Genomic DNA, 18,971 nt, shown 5'->3' with positions numbered 1-18,971 from the left:
GATTGTGTAACACTTTGGAAAAATACCCTCCAGTGTTACTGTATGGTGAGAACAGGAAAGAACGAAAGGAGGAACACAATGCCAAAAATAACACCCAAAAATAACACCCGACTTTATTTAAATAACTCACTAAGCAGCAGCTAATACATGTGCATTTTCATCTTTATAGGTCGTTATATAACTGCAGGCTGAATGATTATAATGAATCCAGTGCTAATATTTTACCATAATATGTATATATTCTTGCAAAATAAAACTGCTGTGACTTTCCAAGCTCTAAAATTTTAAAAAATTGTCCTGCTTCTGTTTTTTTATACAGAGTTATTCATAAATCTGACTTTATTTAAATATGTGTGCTATAATCTGAAGCCTCAAAATGAACAAAAATCTATTAAAAATGTTCCCTGTTCACAAATTACAGCTTATTTCCAGCAGACTTTACTGCAGTGCTGCTACTGAACAAATAACACACAGACGTGGTCATTTAAGGGCATGCTGCACATTAGTGTTACTGTTGCTGCTTACAGGGTCATGTGATTATACCAAGTGTTTAACACTTAATCTCACAAGGGAAATCTAAAATATTGTTGGGACTTTGAATAATGTTATGATATGCATGTTGAGATTTTAAGTTTGAGTTTAAGTTAGAAACTCAAAACTGCAAAATGTTTTCATCATAATATCACAACATCTTAAAGTCTGTTTAAATAGAGAAAGGTTCAGAGTGACTGGAGTTTTTTCTGGCTGTATGACATAAAGTAACTTAGAATCCTGTTGCTGAGCACTGCCAGACAGCTCCCTGAAAGAAGGCTACTTCAGATCTCCCCCACTTGCAAAACGGACATATTTGACTGTTTTACCAGATGTTTATTCTATGCAAAATCAAAATAGCAAAAATGTTAGACTGTATATAACTTTGCAATAACTGTAAATAACATCTCTGTAGTGTCAGGAGCAATAGGAGTAATTATGTTATTTTACTTAACAGCAATTAGAGTGTGTTGCTTATTTTTATTTAAACATTTTCTGTCTGTAAATATTTTTGGTCTAAGCTATCCCATAAGAACTTCATGCTATCTTATGCTTAAATAATGAACATAATAAATGCACATAAAAGAGAAAATACATGTTCTTTGGGGGAGGTAATAATTTTGAATTTAACAGAAAATGAAAGGGTTTCAGCATCAAAAGCTTAAACTGAAAAATTTAACTAAAAAAGTGATTTAATGGTTGTTTATGTACTGAAAATGGTTGGAAATTCCAGTTTTTATTTATTTTTGTTTCATTTAACGAGCTGAGAAAATAAATTCGTCTGTATTCGAAGTAAAATTGGTGAACATCTAAGTTTTTTAGGGTTGCCGGGGCATCTCTAAGCCACATGTGCATCACCTGGGTCCACTTGTTGCTGTTTTTCGTACTCACCCACTTTGAACTGGGAGGTTTGGTCCTCCGGGTCTGTGTGCTCCTTCACCAGCATCGTATGGAGGATTCCGAAAGAGTTCTGAATCCCGAAGATGGACCCGTTGCACCAGGTTGCAGCAAAAACCACGAGCCAGCCCCAGCCTCCTTCTGGCGGGACAAATCCGGGTCCCTGGCCGTGCATCTCCAGCTGCACCCCAGCTTCAGCATCAGGAGAGGCGGAGAAAGTAGGCTTGGACTCTCCGTCTATCAGTTGCACGGCATTATCCTCCTTCGCGATTTTACACTCGCTGCCCGCCGGCTTGCTGCCGTCCGCCTCCGAGGGAGCATCTCTCGGCTCCATCTGAGGCTCTGCGCCCGGCTGCTCCGTCCGGGACTTCTCTGTGGACGGCTTCGCTTGAATCTCTATCCCGTTGATCCCCATGCTGTCTGGACTGGAGGGGAGGTTACTGCTGGATTTTGGCGTTCATGCCGGGGATATAGGTCACTGACATAACAGCAGCGATTTGAATAACAGATTTGATTGGCTATCTGTCAAACGTGCAAGACGGATGGTGGTTCACTGGCACACGAGCCTCCTACACGCCGCTGGAAGCCGAAGTCTGAGCGTCAACTTCTGAGAATAAACCCCAGCCTACAAGCGCTACATTTTCCATTCTGGACTCCGTGTTTCCAGGAATTCACCGACCTAATCTTCCTTTCTAATATAATGTGTGTTCCCAGGAAGTGCCTGTAGAGAGTTAACCCATATATTTATTTACTTGTACTACTGGTTCCGCTCGGTGCGTCCGCTCCGCTTCGACACCGCGCCGTATTGTCACGCAGTCCGCACCCGGTCCGTAACATCTCGCAGGCGGTGCAAGCATTAGCGATGTCTCGCACCCCGTCTTTCCCTTGACACATTCACGTTGTTTCGGATATAGCTAGGCCTGCGTGAGTCCCAGGTGTGGGCTGTGTCGGCTCTCAACTGTCAACACTGCTTCTGCCGTCATTGAGCTGCTGCTCACCACCGCCTCCTCTCCCTTCTCCGCCGCGGGCAGACAGTTGGAGCCAATGGGACAACTTCGTGGCCGTGACGGAAAGAGGCGAATATTGACGAATCAACGGGACGGACAACTTGCATGCTGTAGCTAACATACTGTAGCTAGCATGTACAATTGTAGCTTCTAAGAAACTGTAGCACTTTAAGCTGTTAAATATACCTGGTAATTGTTAAAACTATTAAGTTTAGACTTTGTTATTGCATATCTGAAACTAGTCTTATACTTAACGTATAAATTATTTTTATGTCTAAATAGTAGACAAGAATCATAAAGGTGTCAGTTTCAACATAATAAACACTACAATCTCTTTTGGATGGTTATGGCAACATACTGGTGTCTCTGTAAATTATATTATAGTTTGAAAATATTTATTGTAGTGATTCAATTCAGAAGTAAAAGTCATATTCATCAGGCATTTTTTCAGTTGATTTAGATGCCAGGCAAATAAAACCCAAATTCATTAGGACTAACATTGCATGGGAAAAAAAAAACAATTCAGACATGTTATGCTATGGTCGTCACTACTGGGTAGTCATCATTGTTAGATAAGCATTGCTACAATAGCTGGCTGGTTAATGTTTCCAAACATATTAATAAAAAATTAGCTGGAAGGAAAAAGTGCGGCAGAAAAAACTTAAAAAGTTCTTCAAACAATAGCAGTAAACGTAACCTTAACAAGGAACTACAATCCCTCCTTTTAAAAATGTTGAGATATTAATGTGGGTTAAACCAAACATCTTCTTTATAATCTTTGCACAAAATTATTTAACCTGCTAAATTCTGTGCATTTTGAGTTCCTTTCAAAATGAAGTTGCTGCTTACTGTGTTTACACTTTCATTTCATGTGAAAATGGCTGCAACAAGATTTACATCCATATCTCTGACCCTCAGTCAAATCCAGAAGTAGAAGTGAAGCCTCCTGCACAACCGTCAAAGATACAGAAAGGGGTCTCTGAATGGTAAGTCAACAACAAAACACTTGTCTTTTCCAGCAGCCATTGTACAGCACATAGAGCAGTAGAATCAGCTGACCAAACTTGCTTGTCTTCTACTAAGACGAGCAGTAGTGGGTTTAGCTCTGCGCGGATTGCTATGAGAAGGACTGGGCTCGACTAGAATTGCTGTAAGGGGCAGTGCCCGCGGATTAACGTCAGTGTCAAGAGGTATTTGACACCAAAATAGATTAACTTTTTATCCAGAAAACAGCTGGATGGACTTTTGGATAAATTTTGTATAATAGGTCCCTCTTTAGAGGAAATCAAGGGTTTTCAAAGTGTGGGAGAGCTAGCTCCCCCTTCAGAAACAAATGGACAAATTTCCCAGTTTCAAATAATTATGTTCATACTTCCATCCTTCCTCAATCTCCTACTCAACCTAGCTTTTGATTCTACAAATTTAATCTTTGGCAGAGTCTTGGTATAGTTGGCTAAATATCTGCAGTTACTGTATTTATGTTTTTTCTCTCATGTGCCCCTTCCTCCCTCACCCCTGAAGAACTTTGCCTCTCCTGAGGAGAGTTAAATCCCCACAGTTTGAAAACCCATGGTTATTTATAATGAATGTATGAAATAGTTTCACTTTTCTGATTTAATATTTAGGAAAGTAGCACTTTTTAATGGGAATCTAATTCAATAAGGTGCAACTCTATAGCTTTATGCTTTTCATGATTTCCTCCAAGAAAATCAGTTATGATGCAAAGGTGAAAGGCATTTTCCGGAGGTATTAAATTATAAACACAAAATCAGTCAAATGTATTTAAGACATAGATGTACACCAATATACATCAGTTTTACTTTTTGTGTTTTAATTTAGTTGTAAGACATCTGTTCAAAGGAACTGTTTAAGAAGATGAAATAAACTCTGCCCTGAATAGGATTTTGGCTCTAAGACAACTAAGTGGTTTGGAGTATCAACATATTTTTATTATTTTTCTTGTTGTTTTTCCTCGGTATTTCAGTGTTTCTAGTAACATTTTTTATTTAGATTATTTTTACCTGTATTCTGTTCATCTGCAATAGAGTGTTTGATCAATACATGAGAAGTCTACATGGATTTTAGGAAAATTTGGCACCAATTAAAGACACATGGAAGTGCTTTTTGAAAAGCACTGGAGCAGACTGGAGTGAAACTGGGATCCTTGAAAGTCTTTGAAAACTGTCACGTGTCACTCTCAGCCTGGGTTGCACATGGCGTAGCAGAGGAGCAGACATCCCATAATGCAGGTTAAAAAAAAACATCTGATAGAGATGATGTTCCTTTTCTCACTGTCATCTTTTTTTTCCACAAAAAAATATGTGAATACTTTCTGCACTACTGTCAAATTGTTTCACTAATTTAGAAATTCACTAATTTAGAAATAAAGCATTGATAGAAATGTGCTTTCACCATTTAGGTCAATGCTTTCAAACAAAAGCAGCATTGTTTCTCCTAAACCGTCCATATGACTGAAGGACTTGGAGAAGAGAGTGTGCACAGAGATTAATTAAGTAAATTTCACACATAAGCAGGAATTTTAATTCAGTAAGCACCAAAAACAGCCCTCTCTCTGTCATAATCGGTTAATTTAACAGTGGAAATAAAAGCTGAGAATGCTGATCAAATGATAAGTAACATAGAAGGCCACTTTCTCATAGCACAACACAGATGTGCACAGATATGCAAACTACTAAAACTCCCCTAGAGCACCAGAAGCCTTTATTCAAGCATGTTTAATTTGTTCGTCTTGACAAAAAGGGTGTGCAGATGTGGAAACTTACTGCTATGACTGTTTTACTGTTTACTCATTAAGTCATTCAGTGACATCTTGTTTTAAATGGATCCGAGGCATTTGGAAAAAACTTTATTTCGTTGCCGTTATCAGAATGCACCAATTATAGCCCTCATCTCCTGTCTTAATGTTGGCAATCTGCTGCTGGAAACAATCTTAATTGTGGCCTCCAGTTTGGAGGTCCAAATAAGTTTCCAGTTTGGACCTGCCGTTTAAGCTTACACCACAAATCTCCTTGATGGTAGGTAACTACCTTGGGAGGGCCATTCATGACTGTTTGCCTTTCAAAGCCAGTTTTTATTTGCTTAGGTTTATTGCCCTGTTGGTACACTTTACTGTGTTGATATTTCAACTGTCTATCCAAACTTTTACCTACAAATTAAAGGAAACTGTAAAAAAAACCAACTAAACTAAGGTTCATATTGTAAACCAGAATTTGCAGGTACTTAAATATCTCTACCTACAATCTTGCCAGTTTTACATCGCCACAAACCGTGAGGGAGCCAAAAGGGAAAGAAGCTCCAAAGTTGACGTATCCAGACAGGACTGAAACTAGCTACCCAAATGAATACACCAAATGGCAGCTGGAGAAAAGTTTTGTTGTCAGAGATTAAGCCTAAGAACCACGTCCCAATATCCCCAAGCATGGTAGTGGTAGCATGATGATATGGGTCTGTTTTAGTGTGACTGAAAAAGCAGATGGAATAATGAGGTGGAGGACTGTCTTTGAATTTTTCATCTTCACCACAGATGAGCAGCTGAACGTTGGAAACAGGAAAAACTATCCCAAACATGCCTTAAATGGGGCTTGAAAGCATTAGAGCCTACAGAAAGCAATCATTTTTAAACAATTTGCAAATACAAAATTTTTTTATTGTGACTGCATAAAATATACAATAAATTTAAACAGTTTATTATTGAAGTTGTAGATTCCATATGTTGTCACCATCCACAATGAAAAAAATGAATAAAAAGTTTAAAAAATTAAAAATAATTAAACACCCCAAATCAATCGGGCCTTTATGTTGATGGTGATGAGGGTATGTAAAATCCATACTACTGACCAAAACTGTTTCCTAAGGGCACTACGTTGGATCTGTGCACCATTTCTAACACAACACTAACAGTTTTATTGCTTGAACTTGTTTTACTTGCACTCTGCTCTATTTTGGCAAAAATCTTCCCACCCAGAGGAAAGTGTCTCAATCACAGTTTGACCTTTGTTTTGTTTTGCTTTGTTTGTCTTTCAAGCCGCAACACATAAAAAGCTTAAAAATATAATAGGGGAAATGTGAGTTACAGCATACTCAGTGGATATCTAATTACACAAGCAGCCACAGGCTGGTAAAAGTACTTTATGGTTATTGTAATATTGAGTTGAACCTTTGTGATTAAGTAAAGTTATACTCAATGACATGCACATATGTTTTCTTCACTTAGTTGAACTAAGAAACCTCAAATGGCAAGTATTACAATAGGAAACATCTACCACTAAGGGGCGCTACAACCATGTGTAAAATGTCTAAGATTACAAGGCTAAAGCATGCATGGGAAAGCTGTCAACTTTTATCACATTAAATAGGTCATAGCTGACTATTAGAACCACTGTTACAGTTTCAGGTATTTTTGGGTATGTTGTACAAGTTTTACAGATCTAGAAAGAGACATTTTGTCTGTTCTTCAAACCAAGTAGCTCAAACTAAGTCAGATCAAAGACAGATCTGTGAATATCAATCTTGCCATTTATTTCCAGCTGGATGTGGGTCTGGACTTTTATTGGGCTATTCACACATTAATATCCTTTGGTCTAAGCAATCCCATTGTAGCTCTGCCAGAATATTTAGAGTCTTTGTCCTGCTGGAATGAACTTCCTCCCCATTGTAAAATTATTTGGGCTTCTTCCAGTACTGCCCTGTGTCTAGCTTCATTCCACTTCCCATAAACTCAAATACCAGTTTTTCAGATACTTTTGAAAAAAAGTCAATTTCAGCATGATACATCCACCACCATGTTTCGCAGTTGTGCTGGGGTGTTCAGGGTGTTTTTTTTGCTGTTTTTCAGAATATCTTATTTTATATAAGTCAATCAAGTTTTATTTGTGTAGCACATTTCAGCAACAAGGCAGTTCAAAGTGCTTTATATCATAAAAACATAAAAACACAAAAATACAAAGTAATAAAAGACATCTCACACAGTAAACTAATAAACATTACATTTTGTCCAGCGCCATCGCTACACATCAAAATGTTGATCAATGTTTCATTTATTATGGTTCAAAAGCAACTCTAAAAAGGTGGGTTTTTAGTCTAGCTTCAAAGGAAATCAATGTTTCAGCTGTTTTGCAGTTTTCTGGAAGTTTGTTCCAGAATTGGGAGTTTTGCTGTGTTCATATAAGATTTGAGCCAAAAAAAGAACTAATCAGGACTCAAGTCTGACTTTTGACGATGACTTTCTTCTTCCATGGAGTCTAAACTTGTGGCTGTTAATATTTGTCAAGGGCTGCAGTGCCTCCAGATGCGCAACACATTTTTCAGTTTTTTATTGGAAAAACATGTTTATAACAATGTACCACTTTCCCTCCACTTTTCAAATATGCATTTGCTTAAGACTGGACTTCAACTAATAATCAAATCTCATATTGTCCACTTTTCACCTACAGTTTGGCTTCGGTAACAGATTAGAGGGAGCGACTTGTATGCTGTTAGGTAGTGATACCACAGAAATCTTACTCCTCCATGTCCTTAAAGGCTGCCTGTGATACAAAGAGAGCAATAAAATGTATTAAAAACTGAAAGTCTTTCTAATTGAAAAAAATGAATGCTAAAAATATTAAGTGAAGAATATACTTTCTATCACACTCATTGTAAGGAAACGCGGTGTGATATTTAATGTGAGCCCGCTTTACGATACGAGCTGCTCCATTGTCAAACATGTGTTTCCTATTATTCTCCTGAGGACTGGGTAGACAGCATGGGCCACTGTGGCTCCACCGGGTTAAAATTAGCGGTGCACTCGTCTTGTCTGTGTCTAGATATACAGCCACCTCAGGATTCCTTTTGAATGAAGTGGTGAGAGGTCAAAGGTGACGGGGATCCAGCCCGTAGTAGTGCTTCCTGTTTAAAACAAAATAGTTTAAATCCTCAGAGAGGTGTGTGGGTAGGTGGGGGAACGAGGCCCACACATTTCTGCATTTCAACAAGTCAGCTGGGGCTTGACTCACTGACTGAATGAAAAAACAAAACCATGTGATACGATTATTAGAAATAAGCTGCTGAGGGGAACTGCTGCCTTATATGGTTCCTGGCTTCCTGCAAAGAAATAGGAGTATTCTATACAGATTTGACGAAATAAAGTAGATTATGTTATGTTTAAGTGCTAGCAGTGATACATTTAGGTATCACTGCCAGTAGCAGGACATGTTGTCCTGCTACATGTCTAACATCTTGCTCCAACTTGTTGTTGTGGGGTGGAGGAATTTGCATTGGGAGGCAGGTCATTATCTTAAATGCTATGACTCAGTGCATGACTTCCTTTAATCAGTCTTTGGTACCTTGTTGGAAAAGTTTAGTACACTGGCATACCCATGGCAACAGAAAACTATGCTATTTAACAGTTTATGCCTTGTTTTGTGAAGTCATAAATAAGACAAAACACTGATGTGTAGCACAGGTGAAATCTGCACACAGGTATGTGCCTGCACACTGAGCTCTGCTTGGTTTCCCCTGAAAGTTGAGTTGGGTAATTCATCCTGGAATGAGCAAGAGTGTTACACAGCAACTTTACTGACCAACTCTAGGACACTGTAATAGTTGTCTGGGATACTGTATGTCATGCTGTGTTTCAAAATGTGTTTCCGATCATGTTTCTTACTGTTTATTTGTTATTGCGTGCTTGAACTTGAGAGATGGTTTGTCATCTGTTCAGGTTACCGACACAAGATTACAAATGATTTGTAGTCATTTGTGACTACAAATCATGAGACCTTTGCTTCCATGTGGAGGAATTTTGACCAAATGTTCTTTGGGAACTTTGACTAGGACACTTTCAAACCTTGATGTTTGTTTTCTGAGCCATTCAGATTTGAATTTGCTGCTGTACTTCAGGTCGTTGCCCTGCTGCATAACCCAAGAGAACAGAAAATTTCTTCCAGATTTTGTGGTAAAAAGGAGAATTTATTATCACAATTTCTACTTTGCAATCTGTCCTGGTCAAATTTGATTTCTGGTTTGTTTGGGAGTGTTTTTATTGTTTTACTGAAATTCTTGTTTTATATCCTAAATAATGCAAAATAAACTTTCCAGATATTTCCCAATGTCTTTGTGGTTGTCAAGATACTATTGGGCAAATGTGAAACAGTCATCATTGTGTGGCAGACAATGTATAATTGTCCTTAATTTAAAACGTCTAGAATCTGTTCAACGTGATATAATCAATAATTAATATAGTTTCACTATGAAATGGCATTGGTCATTGTCAACACTACAAATGGGATTAAGAGTTCAACTGATACAAAGAGTGTTTATTTGATGTTGCGAGACAGATATACAACAGATTTACAACTTTTTTTTCTGTTGCCATGGTGACAGGTTATTTGGTCACCTAATTGCATATTTTGTGGGTCATATATGTCCTATATTTTTGTTTGCTTTAGTGCAGTTGTGTGCTAGCAACATATTCTTTGTCGTGTGTAATAGTTGTAAGATTTTAGGATGAGTTTGATCAGAGGTTGAGATTCGGGCTGGGATTTTTGAGTTGGAGAGGAGTTTTTATGTTGTGTTTGGGAGGAAACAGTCAGTCATCTGGCAACCCAGCTTGGATAGCGTGTTTTTCTTTTATAAGCGACTTATCTCAAAAGGGTCACATATTTGTCCATAACATTTTAGCTGTTTCTTCAGATGTTACCAGTTTGTCCAGAAAATAATTAAGCACATGGGAATAAAAAAAAGAGTTTAAGGAATTTCATAAGGCTTGCTTATGAGGAAAAAGTCATTTGATAGAGTTCTGTCTTTTGACTATTGAGAGAGACTGTCTCAGTTAACAGTGAATGCAGTGATTTATCCCTTTGATACATCACTGCAACCTGAGCCGTGATGATCCAAGCAAGCTGTTGAATCTTATCAGTCTCTGACGGTAAAAAAAAAAAAAACAGGGGGACACATAGGGGATGTGAAGGAGATGATTGTCTCATGTAGCCAAAACATTAAAGCATGGAGCAAAGCTGAAAAAGCAGTGGTGATGAGGGAAAACTATCAAAGGAGCAGGAGAAAAGTACAAAATTTTCCATTGTGGTTTGTTACACCACCACTGAATGACTAAACAGAGTGATGCTTGTAAGTAAAGGCTAATGTGAGCGAGCTCCGTGTTTAAAAACATAAACATGCTAACAAATGCTAATTGGTACAAAGAAAACCACATTTGGGGTTGAATGAAGAATGTTACCAATAACCCCTGGGGAATACAGTGTTTGTATTTAACACTGATTGATTTCATGTGTCTACTGTTACATGAAGCAGTAAAATGTAAGATCTGTTAGCACTTAGTGCCGTTGCTAAATATATATCAAATACAATAATCCAATAATACTACTTGTTGTTTTATCAGATAGTGTTTACTTCAATTCCTGTAATTTGTTTTTAAAAAATATATAAACCAAAATATATGTTGTATTTTTTCTTATTACTGAAGTACATTTTGAGTAAAGATGCCTGGGAGATGGTGGTAAATAGGCTTGTGTCCAGAACTGTTTGCTCTGTTTGTTTGCTTACTTTTGTGCCTTCTTGTTCAACAAATGACAATCTTAACATATTAGAAAAGGTCTAACATGTGTGTCTAACATCTTTCAGAATAAAAAATAAATAAATAATTCTTGCTTTAGTAGATACCCAACAACTCCAAAACAGCATGTACAAGCAGAATAAATGTCATTTTAATTAGAAAATGCTATTCATATTCATTCTGATTAAATTATACATTTTAATATTTTGTGCTCAAACTGAAGAAGTTTCATCCTTTCACCCCTTATCTGGTCTGCATGTTCAAAGCTTGAATTGACTGCGAACCAGGCGTGTTTCATCTAGTCTGAGGAAGTGTAATAAACTTCATCAAAAATAATTCTGTGTTGCGTTGCACAACAAGAAGTAAAGAGAACATGCAGCTACTGAGGTTTCACTCTTTTGGCGACGCCTTTTCTGAGCACTAATCCCAGCTAGATGAAAACCCCTTAAGCTTCGTTTCCAGAACCTAGTTTTACAAAGAACTTTTATTTAGAGCTTAACATTGTGGCAACCATGACTCTCCGAGGCTAACAGTAAACAAGTGTGTTGTCCTTCCTTCCTASTAAAAGCAATTAAAAAAAGATCATGGAGTGTTTAATGAGTCTGAAAACTTTTGTTCTATTTAAACTGTTGGATTAGTTTATAAGAATGCATACACACACAACAATAAATATGTTCTGTGTTTATTTAAGGGCTGTGCTGGTGTACCTTTTACAACCACAAGCTTACGTGTATTTTATCAGGATGTTTTTTGATGAACTAACAGTAATGCATAATGGCAAAGGGAAAAGAAAATGATGCGTGCTTTTCAAATGTTTTTACCAATGAAAATCTAAAAAGTGTGACATGCAATTGTATTCAGCATGTCTTTGTGTGATAATATCCATCATTTTGATATTAATATTGGTAATAATTAACTCTTTATTTAGCCCAGTAAGATGCAGAGTCTTTTCTTTCTGGTAGTCCATTTCAATCCATCCATCCACTCTCTATACCTGTATATCTTTGCAGGTCAAGTCGGAGCATTTGGCTGTACGTTTGTGGACAGAGGGCCGGGTTACTTCCAGAAGAGGAAACCAGTCCATTGCAGTGCAACACCGAGACACGACAAACAACCACTCAAACACATTTACTCCTAAGTCAGATTTTGAGACCAATTAATCTTAGACAAGCGTTTTCAGACTGTGAGGCAAAGTCAAAGACTTGGAATCTGATTGGTCAGCCAGTCAGTTTGTTTGATTTGTTTTTAAAACTGTAAGTCAGACTGCTTATCAATGTATTCTGAAGGATATATAATAATTTTTTCTCTTCTTTTTTTAATACCATGTTCAAGTCAACACCTAATGTCAATAGGTGTCAGAAATGCTCCTTTTGTTGTTTCACAACTACCATTAATATTAATAATTACAAGAACAACAAGAAGTAGCCTGAAACTATTGCACAAAAAAGGTCTTCCAATTTTGATCATGAAGGAGAAAAAACTGTAAGTAAACTTGTTTGCACTTTGTGGTCTATAATAATTCAAAATTGTTGGCTTCAAGTGGATAAGAGTTAGCATGATAGCACTAAGACACATAGAGTTTTCAGCGTTAAGCTACACTAATCAGGCTAATTGAGTGATTTTGTTGTGCTCTAAGCCACTGTAACAGGAGAATACGAAGCTTTATTTGTGTAAAATTTTTATTTTTTAACTTTGGCCCACTGCTCATTATAATTTAATATTGTGTATTTAGATAGAATTGTAATTTTCCTGTGTCCCCCTTGTAGTCTGTGCCCCTGTGTAGGGTTTCTATACAAGTGAAGTGAGTAATGAACTGCTTTCAGAAATCGTTTTCCAGATAAACTCCTAAACCTATCCATTTATTCATCACTTACACAAGTGAAGTGAGTAATAAACTGCTTTCCGAAATCATTCTCCAGATAACAAACTCCTAAACCTATTCATCCAGTCATTATAAACTCCAAACATACCAGACATGTCTCAGTGCTTTCAGCTAAGGTTGGTTAAGGTTGTGTAAATCTCCTAAAACCGAAGGGAATACTCTGCCCTGGTACTTTTCTTTTCCTTGGTACCACATTACCCCTTGGGAAGAAGAATAAAAAAACTGCTTAGCAAGTTTTACTCCATAAAAGGATTAGAAAAGAGAAGGCTTCCATCATTTCATTCCTTTGTCACAACGGGGTCGCATGAGAAGAGGGAGTCTGTAACAAACAGGCATGGACGCATTCCTCATCCCCCACTCTCAGAGGCACTCATAAACACACACTGTAACGACCTTATGTCCCGCTCTGCTCCACGAGATCACCTGCAGAGTATGCAGGAACTTTATCTTTAAAGTATGTGATCAAAAGCAGACATATTCACCTCCGGTGTAAAACAAACACACGTAAAACAAACACACCCAACTAGCACAAGCATGCCTCCTGCTGCTGCCGAGCCAATTAACATGCAGAACAACACTCATCTTTGTGGTAACTGGCCCCCACCTCACACCCCTTTCCAGACAGCTTAAAAAACTCAGTTCAAAAGAAGAAAGAAAGGAACACTGATGGCTAGTTGGAGGACTGCTTGAGAAAGAAAAGGCACTGTGAAAAAAAACAGAGTATGACGATGAGAAGAAGGGAGGGAGAGGCAGCCACTCAGGGGAGAAACAGAGGGGGTGTTGAAGAGGAGGAGGAGGAGAGAGTTTGAGAAATAGTTTAAAACAGTGAGAACTGCAGACATTCGTGAGCACATGGAAAGAGCCAGAGCAGCGGGAACAAAGAACTTTAAGAAAACAAACTAAACAGCATCGAAAGGTAGAGTACTTTCACAACTTTTCATTCATTTTATTATAAATACCTTCTCCTAACCAGCTGCAAAATAGTTGCATGCTTTGTTTTGTTTTTCTAAAGGTTCAGCCATCAGTAATTATCTTTAAGGACACATGAAGAACTAAAATTCATTTTTGATTTATCTAAGTCATAAAATACAGTCACTGGTTTGCTCTTGAAGTTTCGGGCTCCCACAGACCTTATCTAGCTTTCTGTCAGGAGTAAATGGAAGTGCTGATCTGTGTCACCCCAATAGCTTCCAGCAGTCAGATTTATTTATCTTACGGTGTTTACAGGATGGAGACCAGAACATTGCAGATGTCTGGGTGTATTTAAAGGCATCTCTTAGCAGAAAGTAGACTTGAAGAACCCCCCTTAAAAAAACAAGTTGTTTTTTTTGTTTGTTTTTTTCAAATTTTGGGATCAAACTGTGGTCAAGGAAGAACAAAAAAGATTGGTGTTAAACTCTTTACTTAGTAAGGAAAAAAAAGGTACAAAATTGTACATATTGTGATTAAAACTTTTTCCTTTTCAGCTGTGTTCAAGGTTGTGGCTCATGATAGTTATATTCCTTTTAATTTTTTAAATGTGGAGAAATAAAATTTACAATACCAGTTGACGCAGCCGAAACTTGCTGAAAAATATGCTTTGGAGTGCTGAATTCTGGCATCAGTGCATAAAACCACAACCACTCCCACAAAAAAGGTCAAGATGTATCTAATCAGATGAAATGTTATCTAAAAGCAATAGCTTTGAGGCCTAGCAAACCAGCACTCAGTGAAGAATTTAAAAGTTCTCTCATAACCTCATAAGTCTACCAGCAATTCACCACAGTGTTGGAAACGAAGGAACGTGCCCAAGGTTCCACCTGCTTCACAATCCTGAGACAAAATAGTGTTTCCAATGGTAAGAAGAGAAATCTGTCCTTCCTACTTGTTTTTACTTACATGGAGCTCAAAACACATTTACTGCGTAGGTAAGGTGCTCAATAATCTTCAGGTCTTTTTTTGTCACAAATTGTTCACCATATTCCCATTAAAGTGGCCAATTATACCACTAAAACTGTCTGAAGAGGAAAAAAGAAACTATGAAAGATTTCCATACGGTACCGTTGCAGACATTATGTCATCGAAAAGCGTTTTCAGGTCAGGGGAGGGGGCGGTCCGTATGCGGAGGCCTTATGGACGTGGCCATCACGTGTTCGAGTCCCACCCTGTTGGCCTTTGCTGCATGCCTTCTCCCTCTTTTATTGTCCACTTTCCTGTCAATCTGCTGTCAAATTGAGGCCACTAGAGACAAAAATATCCTTTAAAAAGAAGAAAAGTGTGTTTTAAAATGTGTTATTTACTATAAAGACCAACTGACAGGTCAATTATGATTTATTATGTTCTTACTCTTCAGAATTTTAGGTTTTTAGCCTATTCCCATTTTTACTGATATTTATGTAAAATAAATGTAGTTCCACAGATCTTATTTTTAATATGGCACAATTTTCAGGATTTGCTTTTGCGTGACTTGACATTCTTAAAATTACTATTCTTTATACCTTGTTTAAACAAAGTAGTTGAATTATCTATTAAAGCTGGTATCAATATGACATGGATAACTGCATGTGCTTGGTCACAATAATGTGAGTGATCTATTTTTGCTTTCTTTTTCCAGAGATGGGATCACTTTGTGGGAACCTGGCTGTACTTCTCCTCTTCCTCTCACCTCTAATGCACTCCCACCTCTTCGCTCGTGCTTCTACATCTTCCCCACCCATCACTCGTAAGAAGATCATAATCGTGGAACACTTCACCGTAGTTAACCCCAACGCTGATTATGAGGACTTCAGCATTGTTCATGAAGTGGTACCTTCTGCTAAAAGTCCCCGTTTGAACAGTGAAGTTGTGAATACACCCTGTGAATACAATTCCTGCCTGGAAAATCAGGAGCCCTGTGAAATGATCAAAGCTAGAGAAGGGTGTCTCTGCCCTGGGGTGAGTGATGAGGACAGGCCTCCTCATGCTCCACGTATCGAAACACTGCAGCCGATCACCACAGGGGAAAACGCAGGGAAGATAGAGGTGCAGTGGTGCGCTCCTGACTCCGTTGTTTCCTCCTACAAGGTGACTGTAGAGGGAAGTGGAAACGATTTGGAGTTTGGGGATGGTGCCCGACGAGCCACGGTGGGATCTTTGGAGGTGGGGACAAAGGTTTGCGTGGAAGCAATAAACAAAGCAGGACACAGCAGTTACTCAGACTTCTCCTGCAAGCGGTACGAACGCCCTGAATCTTTGGAGCTCCAACTGCTGGCTGGGGTCATAGGAGGAGGAATCGTCTTAATTCTGCTTCTTATTATAGTAGCTGTGGTCCTCTGTAGGAGAAAAATGTGTCAGAAGGCGCAGCAGGAATCAGTCAGTGGACTGGGAAATCCCTCTTACAAATCAGAAAGAGCATCATGAGCCAGACAAAAGAAACGTGGACAGTTCAATCCAGTCAAGTTAATTAATAACAAAAGATTAATAGTTTCTTATGGTGTGTCTTATGACAAATATATGGTTTAAACTCCTGTTTCAATGAATTTCCACGCAATCATGCAAAGATCAGTGAAATATGACTAACATTTGCTATTTTGTTGTTAGTTTTACAGGTTTGTTTGCAGGCGAATTAACCTTAGTAGATTAATTTAATAGTATTTTGTTGAGGTTTTTTTTATTGTTAAGCTTACATATTAATTGTGTTTTTCTAGAGTGCTGACTGAAATTGTTTTAATAAAATTATTTTTTTATAAAAGTCTGAGTATGACTGATTTGATTTCAGTGAAAATGGCATTGCAGTGTTCATTTCTTGTACATAATAATTTAACATAACTTAAAAGATTGAGCTCAGTATATACTGGAGTATTTTTGCTTCACACCCTAATGCACCCTAATATGCCCACAATTATAGTTCTTTAAAGATGGGTTTTGACTAGATAAAAAAAATTGCATATGAAATGCAGGACATTTTAAATTAAAAAAGGGTTTCTATAATTCATTTTAACCCATTAAAGATGGGGTATGTAACTTTTATGGGGGGGTTTTAGTGGTTTTTATATATTTGTTAAAACTATCATTATGTACTGACATGAGGCAAAGCTCTGGATTTTTAGATTAAGTTCAGGGTCCCTTCAGAAACTTCTTTCTTTTCACACTTTTAAAGGTTTGTTTTACTCTACTTTTATTGTCAGGTGAAACCATCAGACTTGTTATGGCTTTTGATTCCTTTCACAGTGTATAAGCAGTTGTTTTCCTATATTATCTAAAAAATAAATTTACAAGCTTTTCCAATTAAACTAGACCAGAACTATAAGAATTGTGGTACCTCAACAACACAGGTGTAAAATAAAGCTTCATTTTATTTTGAAAGTCTTCTCAAAGGTATGCCAGAGCATAGAAAGTACCACCCACCATCTGTATGGGAGCCAATAATGTGTCAGCAAACAAAATGAGGAAGAAGTCCACAATACAGCTCATTTTCACAGCTTCGCTCTTTGACCAGGATGGGAAACACAAGTAAGTCAATTTCATGTAATGTAACAGGTATAATATGCAATTTAACACTGACCTATAACAACGTGTAGACTTTTCAGATTGTTACAATATTTCCTCATATCTAAACCTTTAATTGTTAGTAAAATGCTAATCTCATCCTTTATGGAGGGACTCAGCATTTTAGATAAGTTACAACATAACGCCAAGATCCGGTTGCCAGAGCATCACGAAACAAATCAGTGAAAATATTGTTGAAATTTGCGACGCCAACCTGTTGCATTATTTATGAGGGCATCTTGACTTTACTACCAAATGTTAAGAAGCTCCATGAATCCTTCAGATATTTTTTTCTGGAGTCGGGGAAGTGACGTTGAACATTACCTCCCACTGATGAGCTGTTGATACCTGACGCCATCATTGCTATATTCAATACTATAAGGTAGCTTAATGTACAACCTAGAGCAACTAAATGTGTTGTAGCTCGTATCAGATTACATGATTTCCGTCGCACGAACAGTTGGTGCTTCCGCAGGAAGTTACAGTTTCTGCCGACTGATTTATCACTTGAACTTGTCTTTTTAAAAAGTGGTTGATGCCGTTTTCTCAACGTTTTGAAATGCTTCGTGGTTTTCTCCATCTATTTTTTATTTTTATTTTTTTCTAGTAAAATACGATGAACTGAAAGCTCTTATTGAAAGCAACAAGGATCTGGTTCTGATTGATGTCCGCTCCGATGGTGAGGTGGCTGGAGGACGTATCCCTGGTGCCATTCACATTCCCGGTGACACCTAATTTACTACCAATTTGTTGTCCTTAGAGTGAGTTGTAGAAAAAGCTAATGAGGTACACTTAAAAAGCAGAAGATTTACAGGGTGTGCTGTTTTGCATGCAATGTGTGCCGTGGTGAGTGAGGATAGCCATTCTGGTTTTTCAGGTTCTGTATACGTTGCTCATCTTCATACTACAGAACCTGACTAATAGGCTGCTGTCTAAACTTCCTTCAGTTCACACACTAGACGCCGCTCTTAGCATGAACCCAGATGACTTTAAAGCCAAGTACGGCGCAGCGAAGCCACCGCTGAATGCTCCTCACATGGTGTTTTACTGCCAGTCAGGCGGGCGATCAATGATGGCAACAAGAAAGGCGGTCCAAAAAGGATATACTAAGTAAATTAACTATTTTTGTTGTGTTTTAAAACACTTTTTGACTTTCAGCTTACGGACTGTGATCAAATTAATTTTGCATTGTTTTTTTTTTTTTAATGTAATTATGGCAACTCCTGATTCTGTGCTTTCTTTGTCCTATTCAGTGCACGTAATTATGACGGAGCCTACAGCGAATGGTCGAGAAAACAAAGGAATTGATTTCTTTTTAAAGAGAAGCCTCATATTGTGCATTATATTTATATACACCGCACAGGTTTTACAAATGTTTTTTATGTCGTTGACACAGAAACTGTAAAGTCTGAAGTCATAGCGCACAATAAATTAACATGGAATAAAATGTTTTTTATTCTTAAAACTGTCATTGTGAGATTACTGGAGTGGTTTAATTAAACAACTGATTCAGTTTTGCATGCTGTATATATAAAGTCATAAATACATATAAATAAATGTACAATCTAAAAAGCTTGTT

At 37.7% G+C, this 18,971-nt stretch overlaps 3 protein-coding genes across 4 annotated transcripts in view; 2 read left to right on the top strand and 1 right to left on the bottom strand.

Moving 5' to 3' along the window:
- The window catches only part of slc16a2 (solute carrier family 16 member 2), a 35,918-nt gene extending 33,311 nt beyond the window's left edge, over window positions 1-2,607 (bottom strand). Inside the window, exon 1 of the mRNA XM_008420387.2 lies at window positions 1,423-2,607. Within this exon, the coding sequence (XP_008418609.1) occupies window positions 1,423-1,843 (421 nt within the window). The 5' untranslated portion in view covers window positions 1,844-2,607. The remainder of the gene's footprint in view (window positions 1-1,422) is intronic.
- A 725-nt stretch (window positions 2,608-3,332) lies between these two features.
- LOC103471403 (leucine-rich repeat neuronal protein 4) lies at window positions 3,333-16,574 on the top strand. 2 transcript variants are annotated; one of them, XM_008420386.1, is made up of 2 exons: window positions 3,333-3,421; window positions 15,480-16,574. In XM_008420386.1, exon 2 carries the CDS (start codon window positions 15,482-15,484, stop codon window positions 16,262-16,264), a length of 783 nt encoding a protein of 260 aa, XP_008418608.1. In that variant the 5' UTR covers window positions 3,333-3,421; window positions 15,480-15,481; the 3' UTR covers window positions 16,265-16,574. The 2 variants fall into 2 exon arrangements, with proteins under 2 accessions (XP_008418608.1, XP_008418607.1); XM_008420385.2 differs by lacking the exon at window positions 3,333-3,421 and adding an exon at window positions 12,722-13,802.
- A 698-nt stretch (window positions 16,575-17,272) lies between these two features.
- LOC103471405 (thiosulfate sulfurtransferase/rhodanese-like domain-containing protein 1) lies at window positions 17,273-18,964 on the top strand. The gene is made up of 4 exons (XM_008420388.1): window positions 17,273-17,356; window positions 18,000-18,116; window positions 18,340-18,502; window positions 18,646-18,964. Exons 1-4 carry the CDS (start codon window positions 17,344-17,346, stop codon window positions 18,698-18,700), a joined length of 348 nt encoding a protein of 115 aa, XP_008418610.1. The 5' UTR covers window positions 17,273-17,343; the 3' UTR covers window positions 18,701-18,964.
- Window positions 18,965-18,971: the final 7 nt, after the last annotated feature.

The sequence above is a fragment of the Poecilia reticulata genome, linkage group LG10, assembly GCF_000633615.1.
Source record: "Poecilia reticulata strain Guanapo linkage group LG10, Guppy_female_1.0+MT, whole genome shotgun sequence".
In the NCBI taxonomy this organism is placed as follows: Eukaryota; Metazoa; Chordata; class Actinopteri; order Cyprinodontiformes; family Poeciliidae; genus Poecilia; species Poecilia reticulata.
The sequence above is the reverse complement of the archived record's forward strand: the minus strand, read 5'-3'. Positions and strand labels throughout refer to the sequence as shown.

What these genes read in the sequence shown, in the direction of transcription:
- LOC103471405 (XM_008420388.1), top strand. An exon ending in TGGTGCCATTCACATTCCCG is followed by an intron (nt 18,117 to 18,339) that starts GTGACACCTAAT and finishes AACTTCCTTCAG; the next exon opens with TTCACACACTAGACGCCGCT. An exon ending in GTCCAAAAAGGATATACTAA is followed by an intron (nt 18,503 to 18,645) that starts GTAAATTAACTA and finishes TGTCCTATTCAG; the next exon opens with TGCACGTAATTATGACGGAG.
- LOC103471403 (XM_008420386.1), top strand. Translation starts at nt 15,482, where the DNA reads ATGGGATCACTTTGTGGGAACCTGGCTGTACTTCTCCTCTTCCTCTCA.